The sequence below is a fragment of the Macrobrachium nipponense genome, chromosome 13 (genome assembly GCF_015104395.2).
Source record: "Macrobrachium nipponense isolate FS-2020 chromosome 13, ASM1510439v2, whole genome shotgun sequence".
Taxonomy (NCBI): domain Eukaryota; kingdom Metazoa; phylum Arthropoda; class Malacostraca; order Decapoda; family Palaemonidae; genus Macrobrachium; species Macrobrachium nipponense.
In genome coordinates, this window is record NC_087206.1 from 59239190 (window position 1) to 59254453 (window position 15264).

The 15264-nt window shown below is 40.7% G+C and overlaps 3 protein-coding genes across 3 annotated transcripts; 1 reads left to right on the top strand and 2 right to left on the bottom strand.

Annotated features, from left to right (window-relative positions):
* Window positions 1-4538: 4538 nt before the first annotated feature.
* On the top strand, window positions 4539-6362 carry LOC135225335 (uncharacterized). Its single transcript, XM_064264668.1, has one exon. The coding sequence runs from the start codon at window positions 4539-4541 to the stop codon at window positions 6360-6362; it is 1824 nt and encodes a 607-aa protein (XP_064120738.1).
* Window positions 6363-11626: 5264 nt separating this feature from the next.
* LOC135225336 (uncharacterized) lies at window positions 11627-12295 on the bottom strand. The gene has a single exon (XM_064264669.1). It carries the CDS (start codon window positions 12293-12295, stop codon window positions 11627-11629), a length of 669 nt encoding a protein of 222 aa, XP_064120739.1.
* Window positions 12296-12544: 249 nt separating this feature from the next.
* Window positions 12545-13342, bottom strand: LOC135225337 (uncharacterized). Its single transcript, XM_064264670.1, has one exon. It carries the CDS (start codon window positions 13340-13342, stop codon window positions 12545-12547), a length of 798 nt encoding a protein of 265 aa, XP_064120740.1.
* Between the last annotated feature and the right edge of the window lie 1922 nt (window positions 13343-15264).

A 15264-nucleotide genomic window follows, 5' to 3' on the forward strand; every position in this document is an offset into this window, starting at 1 on the left:
CAATCTCCCACAAGGCCAGTGCTATTTTCGGCGATTTGATTGCCCAGGCCGAAGACGACGGAGGAGGTGGGACATCGACGCCAATGTTGTGATATGCATCCGACTTATCGATCAAGCTTGGCCGGAGGTTTTGAGGCGAACCTTGAATTCTTCGTGGAGGAAACTCTGGCCTGATGCCGTATCCGCCCGAGACTTCGAGGGATTCGACGTGGGCGAAGCTGGTGCTGCAGATTCAGGAACAGTTGACAATCCTGAAACTGTTTCGCAACCAGATCTTGACAAGATCGTTGCATTCAGCAAGTCCATGGGGCTGGTCGTCGACGAGGACGACATCAATGACCTTCTCGAGGAGCACCAAGAGGAGCTTATGACGGATGACCTGAAGGAGTTGGAGGCCATGCAACATAACGTCGTTCAAGAAGAGTTCTCTAGCAGCGGCGAGGAGGAGGAGGACGACCCTATGACAACGGCAGAAATTAAGGATGCTCTAGCTGCTTTTCATAAGGTGCAATCATTTGTAGAAAAGAGACACCCCGAAAAGGCTTACACAGGCCGTATGCTTGTGCAGTTCGATGACGTTTGCCTGAGTCATTTCAGGAGCATTTTGAAAAGCAGGCAGAAGCAATCTTCCTTGGATAGTTATTTTTTTTAAAGAGGCCTTTAGTAGGAGTAAGCAAAAAGGAAGATCCAATTGATACTACGAAAAAACAGAAAGTTGAAAGTGGTGAAGAAATTAAAATTTTGTTAAAAAAAAAAAAAAAAAAAAAACGAAAAGTATAAAAAAGTAAAAAAAAATTAAAAATAAAAAAAAGACAAAACAAAAAAATTTTATTTTAAGTTTTTTGTAAAGTCAAGTGTTACAGTTTTGTTAATGTGTTTCATAAAGTTTAGTTTATGTTTCCTGACATTTTTTAATGTGTTTCGTAAAGTTAAGTGTACATACTATAAGAAGTTTTCTGCCGTTTGTCCTCCTCCTTTGTCGCCACTTTCAGAGATACAGTACATACGTGCGTATGTACTGTACGTACATACGCACGTATGTACGTACAGTATTTCTTGTATACCATGTACACTAATACACTTTATTTACAGGTACGTACTTATTAGTACTAGCACATATTAAGTTAGGTATTGAATGGTCCAAATTGTTGTAGTATTTCATTGTTTATTGGTCACTTTAGCTTTATTATAAAATCTACTGGGGTGTTTTTTAGGGCTTGGAACGGATTAGCCATTTTACATGTAAAATGCAGTTCAAGATATGAAAAGCTCATGATACGAAAGCCGCCTCTGAACAGATTAATTTCATATCTCGAGGTACCACTGTATATATATAATATATATATATAATATATATATTAATATATTATAATATATATATATACCTATATAAGATATATATATATATATATATATATATATAGATATAATATATATATATCTATATATATAATATATATATATATTATTATATATATATATATATATATATATATATATATATATTATACTATACATATAAACATACATATAAACATACATATAATTACCGCCAATGCCATGTGTCACGAAAATTAGTGCTTGAATTTTCCGAGACGTATTTCCTGCCCATCCATCCTTTTCCCGCTTCCAGTGTAAGGCGAATTGCCACGTACCAGGCAGTCTGATGGCTGAAGCGAAATGGTTCCTTTTTGTATATTCACATTTATCAGTCATCGCCTCTCCTCCCTCATAGATTAATGACAAAATTCTTGTTGTCTTATAAATTGTATGAAAAACGAAGGAATGCTTTCTTTTTTAAGAAAACCAATTCTCGATGAAATTGACTAACCCGATCCACTCGGGTTTAAAACTGCCCCACACCCCAATCTCGCCCTCTTTCTTCTAATTAACGTAGTTGAGATAGCAACTCTTGGGGGTATTGTATGTGGTGTGCGGGTGTGAGCTTGGGCATGGAGGGAAGTGATTGACCAGAATCATGCATAGTAAGTCATCGTTCCTTTTGGTAGCCATCATTGGGCTAATTGAAGTTAATCATTGCTCACTTTGTTTAGTCACCTTTCGGAAATGTGTTACCATTTATTTGATTGAACAAAATTTTTATTGTTTTGAGTGGTCGTGTGGCCACGCAGATTTTGTCGAAGTTTAGGGTGTTGAGCCACCTAAGTTCACGCTTTCTTTATTATCTTGTTTTGCTGTTATTATTGAAGAGTTTAGTTTTGTAACAAAACTGTTGAAATCATACATGTTTACCTTTCAAGTTGTCCTTGTGCACGGGCTGGAACCTGTCCATTAAGGTAGGGCTATTAGCCTATAACATCTGGCACGAACTTTAATGAAAGTCACCGTAACATTCACGACATTTGTGGTCCTTCGTCGAACCGGATAGCCCTAAGGATCCAGTCTCTGAGCAACAGCAACTCGATTATGGTATTTAACGTGTTAATTCTGGGTCATTCGCAACTGCCTTCATGCCTTCCGCGTAACGAAAAAGCAAAAGTTACCATAAACTAGGCGTTCTGTGACAGAGCCTAGTTTGTTTGTTGCCCACGTTAAGGGCTATTTTGATGCAAGAGTCTGTGCTGTGCAAGGCTAGCACAACCGTTGTTTCCGCGTTCGTGTGTCAGGCGTATGTTCAGCCGTATTTCAATGTGTCATTAGATTGATCTGCCGCGAGTGGGCAGAAAAAACAATCGGGAAATCATGAACGTAACGGGAATGGCGACGTCATTTCCTTTGTAACATTTGGAATTCATTGAGAATCTCAAAATGGAGGACCTCTGTAATGCAAATTGAGTCCTTTGTAGGCCTTCTGACCAGCACAATCAGTCGTACCAATGCGAATCTTGTAAATTCGTTAGTTGTAAATGTTTATCAGAATTTATTGGAAAGAATTCAAGCAGACAAAAAACATCCAAGTTATAACCTTGTTATTGAGTTGTAGTGAGTTGTAAGCATGTTGTTGACTAGCGTAATGCAACCAACAACACACTTACCACGTCTCAAAGAGATATACCCCTACCCACGTTCAAAGGCAAAAAAAGGGAATTCGCCATATTCACTGAATTGTTTGATGCTCATGTGCATAGTAGACCTGATTTAGACAATGTTTCTAAGTATTCCTATTTGTTAGGTTCATTAGAAGGAGAGCCGCTCAAGGTCGTTCAATCATTGAGCGTAACAGCTGCAAATTATGAAGTTGCCCGCAATTTGCTTGAAAAATATTACGGCAACCAGCAACAGACACTAGTCATTCTGCATAGAAGACTAGCTGATCTTTTCTCCCCAAGTGCAATTATGTTGACCACAAGAATTTCCGCACAGAGCTAACTGTTTTAATTGAACAAATCAAATGTTTGAACGGATCCCCGTTAGATCACGGCATGTTATTAAGCCTTATCAACCAGATGTTGTCGCAAGGACAAGTCTATTAAAAAGTAGTTGATTATCTGCGTAAATGTGATTTTTCATTGAACGAGTTGTTTGAAGTGCTGAATTTCATTATAAGATCAATGGAGGATGATGCGATGCAAAGGGAAGAGAAATTGTCAACCGCCCATATGAAGGGGACCGAAGCGAACGCTAACCATGCCCGTTCTGCAACAGCAATCACTCCGCGTCTCTTTGTGTAAAGTACTCTACCGTGGCAGCTAAAAAACGTCAGTTAATTTTGAATAAGAAATGTTTAAACTGCCTAGCATCTGGTCATGCCAGTAGACAATGTAACGTAAAGTGTAATTGTAAGTTATGTGATGAACGACATCACAGTTTGATACATGAGAAAGACAATGTGCATCCTAGATCCGTCGTGCCTGTCCACAACCCCAGTTATCAGTCCCCCTCAAAAACATCACAAGTAGTCTCGCCGCCTGTGAAGAACCCAGGCATCAACTATAAGATAAGTCAAAGAACGCAGCCAAAAGCCAAAGACGAGAAACCGTGTGTAACTGCTAAGACAGTCAAGGACAAGCCTTCTACCAAGTTGCCAGCTACTTTATTGACAACCACTACAGCTATCGTGTATTCACGTAGCAAACCCCTTTCCACCAGAGTATTTTTGGATACCAGAAGCCAATGCAGTTTCATTATGAGTTGGCTTGCGAAGAAGTTAGAATTGCCAGTTATTAAACGCGTTTCATTAAATATTGCACCGTTTGGCTCGTAGATTGTATTAGGCGAGTACGATGTAGTTTCATGTAGAATACACGTAAGTGCCAGAGTAATCTGCATGATGATATAAATACTCTCATATATAATGTTGGCCTTTCTAACATAAAAGCGCATTTGCAGTGCAAATGTTGCACTATGGCCGATGATAAGATTAATAGCAATCTTCTTACTAATGTTAATATACTGCTTGGGGCAGATTACTTTAGCTTGTTCGGCCTCGGTATGGACAAGATTGATGGAGTAAGTTTGTGATGCATAACGGTGTAACGCCATATGGTCGCGCACCACAGTGGGCCCTGGAAGGGATAAACGCATCTGTTGTGCGCACATTACAAGTTTGTCAAGCCACCCCAGAAATCAACGTAGATATGTGGTGGAGATTGGATACCGTAGGAATCGCTCCCCATGAGCAGCACACCACCTCAGAGCACGCTGCTATGAATAAAGTCCAGAGTAGCATTGTAAGTACCGAACGAATGTACCAAGTAAGCTTACCGTTCCACGGGCCAGAATGCCCAGATACAAATTATCGTAATGCATTTGTTCAATTGAACGCGTTAGAAACACAATTTCTGAAAGACCCTGAGTACCGAAGAGACTATGAGAACGTCCTTCATACGTATCTCGATGCTGGGTTCATTTCTGAAGTCACTGATTCAAAGATTAATGGACATTACTTGCCCCACTTTGGGGTTAAGAAGCAGAGTCTCATGGCTCCTCTTCGTATCGTGTTCAACACATCCTTTAAAGTCAAGGGAGAACTGTCGTTGAATGATTGCCTTTATCCAGGTCCCAACTTAGTTGAAATGGTATATGATTTGCTCCTCAAGTTTCGACCCGATCCCTATGCGTTAGTACCAGACATATTGAAAGCTTTCCACAGAGCATTGCTACATCCCAATGATACTAAATACGCAGGTTTTTTGTGGAGACAAGGGCCGAAACGAGCGGCCACATACGCTTTTAACTTTGTTGTTTTTGGCATACCCAGTAGTACCTATCTTTTACAACAAGTGCTGCAAACCCATCTCCATGAACAGGTATGGGAAGATATCATTAAAGCCTTCTATGTCGATAATTATCTGCAGACATTTGTAGCCAGGGAAACAAAGGAAAGAGATTATTACCAGGTCAAATCTTTGCTAGACGAGGCCCACATGCCTTTGAAAGGGTGGGCAAGTAATTGTAGGGAGTTTGATCAGCAGATTGGTTGCAAGGAACCTGTTGAGATCAATGTTTTGGGAACGAGTTGGGATAGAAGGGAGGATAAGTTGAGCTTAACGCATACGAATGTCCAGAGCTGTAGTAATAGTTCCCATCCTCTTATCAAATGCATGCTAATTTCCCTTTTGGTAGCCAATTTTGACCCCTTAGGGCTAGTCAGTCCCCTTTTTGTGTGGGGAAAAATTCTTCTTCAAGAATTGTGGGAAGCTGGGGTAGACTGGGATGATGTGCTGTCAGATGATCACCAACTAGAAACTAGCAAACTACTCACTGAATTCAACAATATTCCCAATTGTAAGTTTCAGAGGGGAATTGTGCACAAAGGTAGCAAATTGCATCTGTTTACTGACTTGTTGAACAAAGCTTACTACGCTGTAGCCTATGTCAGACAGAGATCCGAACATGTTAGTTTCTTACCTTCCAAAATGCGAGTCACGCCTCGCAAAGCGAAATTGACAATTCCAAAGTTAGAACTATTAGCATTATTATTAGGATTTAGATTGGGAAAGCATCTTTGTAAGTTGTTTATCTTTACCACCATAATGCTCTGGACTGATAGCACAGTAGCTATTGCCTGGGTAGGTAGCCGCACAGGAGGTAAAATCACATTCATTTCTAATCAACTGGGGGAGATCCAACAGGAGTGTGGCATTGAGATGAAGTACGTCCCCACGAAGCAGAATCCAGCTTTCATTTTGACCAGAGATTCAACATTGCACGATTTGAAAGTCAACTGCTTGAGGCATGAAGGACCGCCCTTTCTGCACTGTGAGGGCACCCCTGAGCCATGTGTCGAAGAGGGAGAATCTCCAATCCAACAAAATGCGATCACAGCCACCCTGAGGGAGCTCAGGGAAGAAGGAACTTTGACTCCGCCCGCTGAACTGTGGAAATTGCTGGGGAGTAACACAGCCTTCAGACGACTTATGAAAGTTATGTCTTTAGTATTGAAATTTGGGAACTGCTAATCAGACCCTTTCTTGAAATTAGTTTACTTAGAACAAAGACACCACCTTCCTATGGTTTAGTAGTAAATTATAAAGTGGTGTGCCTGTGGCCACTCACATTAATAATTTTGTAAAACAATTGACCCTAGTCATGCGTAATGGCATAATTTTCACACAAAATAGATTAGTTAATATCACTAATACAAAGAATGAGTTAGTATTGCTGCCCTCCAAGGGCACTTTAGTATTATTGTATCTCACCCATCTCATGAAACTCACATGCATTGTGGGGTTAATGTTTTGATAACTCTTTTTTGGCAGGAATGTTGGAGCCCAGGATTGAGGGCTACTGCCAAGAAAGTAGTGGGGAGATGTAGAGCATATGTGTTAGCCTTCAGACCTCTTCTCCAACAACCACCACCTAAACAATAGATGGAGGAGTGGGGCACATTCTCATCATCACCTGCTTGGCCAGCCGTGCTGTATATTTCAATTACTGCAGTGGCCTGGATGCCCATATCTTTGTTCTACTACTTCGATGCTTCGTGGCCACCCATGGTGCTCCTTCGACTTTCTACAGCGATAATGCTATGACCTTCAGGGCCGCAAGCACCTTTCTCCAAGTGGTGTGCAACGAGGATGTTACAAGAACATTCCTGCGCTGCACGGGGATCAAGTGGGTTTTTCAAACCCCCAATCTCCCTGGAAAGGGGGATTTTTTGAAAGGCTGATTGGGGTTGTTAAGAGGACACTCACTACGATGAAATCTTTTCACCAAGGAACAATTCAGAACCCTAATCAAAGAAGCCGAAGCCCTCACACCATCGCACCTCATCCATGGAGATGTTGTTCGCTTATTGCCGCCCTTGGTTCCTCACGAAGATAATCATAGACATTGACAACACGCCAGCTCCGTCACCAATATTTCAAGTAGACAAAAACCCTAAACTGCCTTAAAAAGTACTGGAGGGAAGGCTACCTGAAATCTCTGCAAGAGCGTCACGACCTGCGCTATGTATAGGCGACCTCATGCTGGTGAAAACGGAGTCGCCAGGTCCCTGAAAGTCCTGTTTGAGGGAGAGGAACATCTGCATGCAACGCAACACATTGTCCCTCTTAAGATGAACGCCCACGACGATGAGCAATAAGAAGATGATGTCCAGGACGACGAGAGTGAAGAAAACATAAGTAATGGTGAGCTAGAGATAGACGTTACAAGAGCATTCCTGCGCTGCACGGGGATCAAGTGGGTTTTTCAAACCACCCGATCTCCCTGGAAAGGGGGATTTTTTGAAAGGCTGATCGGGGTTGTTAAGAGGACACTCGCTATGACGAAATCTGTTCACCGAGGAACAACTCAGAATCCTAATCAAAGAAGCCAAAGCTGTGGTCAACAACTGCCCCTTGATGTGCTCAGGAGACATGCGTAAGGACGAAGCCCTCACACCATCGCATCTCATCCATGTAGATGTTGTTCGCTTATTGCCGCCCGTGGTTCCTCACGAGGATATGCATATGAAACTGACAACATGCCAGCTCCATCACCAATATTTCAAGTTGACAGAAACCCTCAACCGCTTTAAAAAGTACTGGAGGGAAGGCTACCTGAAATCTCTGCAAGAGCGTCATGACCTGCGCTACGTATAGGCGACCTCGTGCTGGTGAAAACAGAGTCGTCAGGTCCCAGAAAGTCCTGTTTGAGGGAGAGGAACATCTGCAGGCAATGCAACACATTGTCCCTCTTGAGATGAACACCCACGATGATGAGCAACAAGAAGATGTCCAGGACGACAAGGGTGAAGAAAACATAAGTAATGGTGAGCCAGAGAAAGACGTTAGTGATGAAGTGAATTGACAGAGTGATGAATTAGATGAAAGTGGTCATGACGTAAGTAGTGTTAGGAGTGAAATGAGTGAGACAGTACGTGATGCAGGTATCCAACCAAAAAGGAAGGTTGCAGAGGAACACGAATTTTCCGTGATGTATTTCCCGCCCATCCATCCTTTTCCCGCTTTCAGTGTAAAGCTAATTGCCACGTACCAGGCAGTCTGATGGCTAAAGCGAAATGGTTCCTTTTTGTATATTCACATTTATCAGTCATCGTCTCTCCTCCCTCATAGATTAATGACAAAATTCTTGTTGTCTTATAAATTCTATGAAAAACAAAGGAATGCTTCCTTTTTGAAGAAAACAAATTCTCGATGAAATTGACTAACCCGATCCGCTCGGGTATAAAACCGCCCCGCGCCCCAATCTCACCCTCTTCCTGCTAATTAACATAGTTGAGATAGCAACTCTTGCGGGTCTTGTACGTGGTGTTTGGGCGTGAGCTTGGGCATGGAGGGAGGCGATTGACCAGTATCATGCATGGTAAGTAATCGCTCCTTTTTGTAGCCATTGTCGGGCTAATTGAAGTTAATCATTGCTCACTTTGTTTAGTCACCTTTCAGAAATGTGTTACCATTTATTTCAGTGACAGTGAAATTTGATTTGACAAAATTTTCAGTGTTTTTGAGTGGTTGCGTGGCCACATAGAATATGTCAAAGTTTAAGGTGCTGAGCCACCTAAGTTCACGCTTTATTACCTTGTTTTGCTGTTATTACTGAAGAGTTTAGTTTTGTAATAAAACTCTTAAAATCTTATGTGTTTACCTTTCGAGTTGTCCTTGTATCCGGGCTGCATACCTATTTCCCAAGTCTGGAAGAGTATAGGGATAGGGAAAATTAGGACCAATCAAAGGACGTGGAGCTGATACATGACGTCACAAGCCACGCCTTTTAGCTCTCTCCTCAGTCCCATATTCATTACTGCCGCCAGTTACGATGCCGAAGAAATACTTACTTCTCAATTTGACAGTTTACGGCTTGTATGACTTATACATTTTAGTCAGATATATCTAAACATAATGCAACACTAATTTTACAACAATATATTCTTCAAATGAAATACACTGTGAAATATATTATGTGTTATTGGCTTCGCCCTCTTGGTAAATAATATTTTCATATCGCTAATATCTAAATTATATACTTGAAATTGCATGCTTAGAGCCATTTATAAAGAGTTGCGATAACTCATGGGATGAATCAAACAATATAAAAGATGGTAAAAATGATGGTATTTGACCTGTTTGTAGGGGAAAATAGAGAGAGAGAGAAAGTAGGACTACACCACGGATTTCTATGGGCTTATGCTATTTCGTAGTAATGCACATTACTGTGCATTGTATAAAAGCAGTATACTGGTCATTACTAGGCCATGAACAGGAATCAGACTAATATAGTCCCTACTATTTACAGGTACACAGTATCAGCTTCATTCAAAGTATTTCAAGAGCTAATGTGCCCTTAAGGAAACCTACGGTATTGTTGATTTGGTGATCTAAGCTAGCCTACTGTAACCAAATATAGCTTACTTGACAAACTCATCCTGTCAGTAGCTAATCTGAATAACTTTGTTTTTTCAAGGTGTACTTGATAAACTGCAGTAAAAAATTGCCTTTTTGGTGTGGATTCCGTTTTGATAACCTTCCAGATGTCCCTACCTGATTGGTACTTGTCACACTCATTGTGTAGAAATATATAAAAAGTTTTTTTATTGAATATTTTTTGCTTTTGATTTTTACTTTTCATACATTGTGTACAACAAATAAAACGTAATAGTATAATTTAGCACTAAATATTTTTAGTGAGCCCTTACGTGATTTTTGCTTAAAATTCATTTTGTACAAAGAAAACACTGATTATTTATTTTATTTAATATTTTTAGCAAACCCTTCGTACTTGTCATTCATTGTGTATGTGGGAAATTTGTTTCACTCAGTGGGAAGATTGAAGGAATATACTCTACAAAATTACAAGGGTAATTCCTTCCACTGAGTGTTCTCTAGTAATATAGTAAATTGTATAAAACGGGCTGTTAAGCACACAATTCTTCCGTGCGCCTAACATGTTTTCACACTTGTGCCAGAAAATCCAAAGGATTAATAATTGCTTTGCAAGTTTAAGTAGGCTAGTTAAATACAGGTAAGAGTAATTTAGGTAAATGCAATTAATCTAATAAGGACTATGAATAAATTAAACCAAGGACATAAAATTCCCAGGACAGTTCAGTTTGGTCCCAGAATTCAATTAAGTTTCGACCCGGTTAAAGTAAAATTAAGGTAAACTAATCCCAAATAGTAATGCTAAGTAAACAGACAGACCTAATTTTGACTAAATTTTCTACTACGCCCCTGTAAAATTGTTCAATCTGAGTCTATGCCTAATTAATTCTCACAAACTCCAATATTACAATAGCCTAACTACGTAAAAGGGTTCAAAATTTAGTTAAGGTAAAGAAAACAGTGTATTACGTCTTAAATAAGTAAGTTAAGTTAAATAAGTAACGTTAAAAGACGCAACCGCTTCCTAATGAACGACCGCTGGCAGAAATCAGCTGTCCAAATATGGCGGCTTAGCCTTTGTGGAAAATTGGTATGTTGACCTACCTTTAAGTTAACCCAAATCCAGTTTGGATGCACACCTCTAAATTCACTCCTAAACTAAAAAACAAATCCTATATATTCAATCAGCAAACCCACCGACCTCTAATTACATTCATGGAAATAAATTGGTATGTTGACAAGAAATGTTATTTTACTTACCTAATTTTCCGCCGACAGATCAGTGTGAATGGCCGTTTTAAGTTTTGGTTGCAGATAAGGATTCGGATAGGATATGGGTTAGGATAGGTACAAACAGGAAAGGAGATCATACAAACCAATTATCTTAAGGGTTATTAATTTCTAAAACCCTACACTATGTAAATTAAACTCGAGACGAAGTTTACGAAACAAGTTTGTCTGTCTCCGTTGCTGTCTGTTTGAACAAGGCCCCAAAAGCCTGCGCTCGACCTCTCGCTACCCCCCGAAAAGGCCTATGTCAGGTCAATGGTTCTTATCACTCCTTAAATCAATTAAATAATTTCTTAACTAATTTGAAGGGACAGTTAAATCTATTTATAAAATCTATTCATCAAATATTTTAAATGCTAAGTAAAGTTAATCAGATTATTAAAAATATAATATTAATTTTTCTGCAGAGCTTATACTAAAGAAAATGGGATATAGCTATTTTGTAGCTCTTAGCAGTGACTTCGTTAAAGGTTAGAAAATGTATATGTACAAATAAATTTACAACATCCTCCCGGGGGGAGATAACACAAAACACACAGTTTTGTGTTAGGTTAAACAGCTTCATCATTAATCAACTGCTGTAAGAATCGCCTCGAGTTGGTGGCGGCTCATCTCTTCGGTCTCTCTTCTTCTGCTTGATAGCCTTCAGAATTTTTACTGCCTCCTAAATTTTGCTCCGCAGCATCTACAGTATACACATCCTCTGGCTTAGAGACCTCCAGTGGGTAAAGTTTGTCAACTGACCTAGTTGTCTCTCCATTGCCGGTCTGTAGCTTCACAACTTTGACCAGTCCATCAGCGCTGGGCATCAGCTGAATGACCCTTGGCAATTTCCACATGCAACGAGGGGTGTCATTATGTACTAACACCACATCTCCTACTTTAATCTTAGTTTGGAACGGTTGGGTTGTATCCCCGTTGAAATAGTGTCTATCTCTTAGGGACTGCAAGTATTCCTTCTCCCACTGTTCTTGGAATGCATGTATTACCTGAGATACAAACTTGAATCTCTCATTACATTGTTTGTGGTCAAGCTCAAAATCTGGGTCATTCAGGTAGTCCCAGTCTATGGTAGTGGGTAACGAGTTTAACCGATAGCACAACAGGTGAGAAGGGGTAAGGGCATCGATGGTATCTGTAGATGTAGCATCCACATATGTAAGAGGTCTATTGTTAATACGACGCTCTATCTCAGTGACAATGGTATTCAGTTCGTCAGAATTAATCCTCTTCTTGAATATAGCTTTCTTTAGTGCCGATTTGACACTGCCAACCATCCTCTCATAGAAGCCTCTTTGATGGGGTGCCCTAGGTGTGATGAATGTCCATTTACAATTTTCCCTAGTCAGTGTGGACTGTGCGTCAGTGTCATCATACAAAGACTGAATCAAGGAAGAGCCAGTTTTGAAGTTAGTGGCGTTGTCAGAAATCATTCAACAAGGGCAAGATCTTCGTGCAGTGAATCGCCTGAAGGAATTGAGAAAAGCAGTGCTGGTTAAGTCTTTTACCACTTCCAGGTGACAAGCTCATGTTGAGGTACAAGTGAACACGACTATGTAAACCTTGTCATTTTCTTGAGTGGCTGGATTCCAGATAAGAATTTGTCCAGTCAAATCTACTCCAGCCACCTCAAACGGCCCGAGACTATTCACTCTGCAAGCTGGTAGAGGTGGCGGAGGAGGCCTGTGCAAGGCAGGTCCTTCCAGACGGTTACATAGGTGACACTTTGTTTTCATCTTCTTGACACACTTTCTCAGTCTTGGTATCCAGTATTCTTCTCTCACCTTGCAAATTGTGTCTTGAATGCCTGCATGAAGAACATTTTCATGTGCTTGAATGACTATAAGTCCAGTCAAAGGAGAATTTGGAGGTAAAAGCAGAGGAAATTTATTGCTATATGGAAGGTGGTCCGCATTTTGTAGCCTCCCAGTGCATCGCAAAAGTCCACTCTCATCCAGGAACAAGCCTAGGAATTTAACTCTGGTTGGAATTTTGTGGTAATTCTTGTTAAGGTTTGACAACTCCTCTGGGAAATACTGACTCTGTGTGAAGCCAATAAGAATTCGTAATGCTTCTGAGTTCTGTACTTCGACATTTTCAGAGTTTACGAGTCCCGAGTTCTTAGTTTTACGATTCCCAATGGTACGTTTAAAAAGCCTAGTGAACTTAATTTCTAACTTAGTGACATTTATAAGTTTAGGAAGGGAAGCGAACCTGCGGATCTCTATGGGACAAGTAGCTTCTTCACTGACAACTGTAGTTAAAACTTCATCAGGTGTTTCAGGTGGGTAGCATGTAGATACTTCTGTCTGCTCTGGCCACATCTCTGGGTTCGGGAGCCAACTTGGGCCATGGAACCAAATTTTACTCTTCTTAAACTGCCGCATGGAAATTCCTCTAGAGACAAGGTCTGCTGGGTTTTCTTCACCAGGTACATAGAGGTACCTCACTTCAGTGACCTGACTTATCTCATTCACCCTGTTGCGGACATATGTACTAACACCACATTTTTAGATTTGTTGCTCTGAATCCAGTGTAGGGCAACTTTACTGTCAGACCATATGACAGTGTCAGTAATCTTGACACCATCGGTGGTGAAAACGGTTCTGAGGTAGTCAGCTATTTTGACTGCACTATAGTTGGCAGTCAGCTCAAGTTGTGGTATGCTCTTCTTTTTGAGAGGGGCGACTCTTGCTTTAGAGAAAACCAGGTTTGCACCTTCGTGTTGGTCCATCAAATAGGCTGCAGCCCCATAGGCCTTTTCACTAGCATCACAGAATACGTGAAGAGAGTAGTTAGTTCCTCTGTTGGCTATAAAGCGTGGGAATTCCTGGTATGATAAGTTCTTAAGGTCTTTCTTGATCTTCGACCACTCCTCTTGAAGTTCTGGTGGCAAAATCTCATCCCACCTTTTAGATAGTTTCCAGACCTTTTGCATAAGAACTTTGGCTCGTACAATTATGGGAGCAAACAATCCTAGAGTGTCAAATACTTATGAAAGGTTCCTCAAAAGTAGCCGTTTGGTGAGTTGAGCTTCCTCAAAGGTAGGGGGTTTTATGCTTAAGTGGTCAGTCTTGTAGTTCCAATGAAGTCCTAGAACTTTGACAAGATCTGAGCCTTCTGTTGTTCCATCACCTTCTTGTGTTACCATTTCGTTGAAGGTTGGATCATTACTGATCCATTCTCTTAAAGGCATTCTGGCATCTGACAGAACTTCCTTTGCAACCTTGTAAAGGCTGTAGAGGCTGACTGTTGTAGGTAAGGAACCAATTAAGTTGTCCACATAAAATTTGGTCATGAGGAAACTAACTTCAGGTGAAGTGGGGTAGGTTTCAAAGTGATGTTGCAAGGTCGACTGGAGTAGAAAAGGCGAGCAGGTGGCTCCAAAGAGAACTGATCTAAACCTATAGGCTTGTAGGTCCTTTTCATTGTTAAGATCTTTTAGCCAGATGAAACGTGTATAATCACGATCTCTAGGTTGGAGACCTACCAGTAAGAAGCCTTTGCTGATGTCTGCCGATACCGCAAATGGGTCGTGACGGAATTTCAACAACAAGTCGGTTAGATGACTTGTCAAGGATGGGCTCACACTCAATAACCAAACATATGCCTTAAATTAAGTGAATAAATGTGTTTTTTTTCTTTTTAATATAGATTTTTGGCATTATGCCAAGCACTAGGGCAACTAAGGCCATTCAGTGCTGAAACGGAAATTGACAGTAAAAGGTCTGAAAGTTGCAACACGAGGAAAACCTCGCAGTTGCACTATGAAGCAATTGTTAGGAGAGGGCGGACAGTAAGACGGAAGATAGAGAATATGAATGGAGGCACAGTAAAAGGAATTAAAGTAGTTGCAGCTAGGGGCCGAAGGGACGCTGCAAAGAACCTTAAGGGTAAGGCTACACCGGAAGCAGGAAGCGTTGAGGTGCAGGCACCACTCGGGCGGGAGAGCAGCGTCAAAACGACACATGGCCACACCAGAAACGCCACCCTCCCTCCCACGCGTCACTCTCAGCGGTCAAAGATATACTCGTACTACTTCTGTGCAAATAAGTCATTGTCATGTTTGGATAGGAAATTGCCTTTAATAGAAAAACTGAGTTAAACTTGACGATAGACTACTTATTATAGAACGGTCTTTTGATTCTTTGCTTGCAGTAGTAGAAGCCAGTCTCACTAAACAAACGACAACCCATCTCTCCCGAAGTATCTTTCAGGAAATAGTAACCTTATTGACAGTAAATTT

Bases quoted from the DNA above. Each gene is read 5' to 3' on its own strand.
- LOC135225335 (XM_064264668.1), top strand. From the start codon at position 4,539: ATGTGGTGGAGATTGGATACCGTAGGAATCGCTCCCCATGAGCAGCAC.
- LOC135225336 (XM_064264669.1), bottom strand. From the start codon at position 12,295: ATGGTTGGCAGTGTCAAATCGGCACTAAAGAAAGCTATATTCAAGAAG.
- LOC135225337 (XM_064264670.1), bottom strand. From the start codon at position 13,342: ATGTGGCCAGAGCAGACAGAAGTATCTACATGCTACCCACCTGAAACA.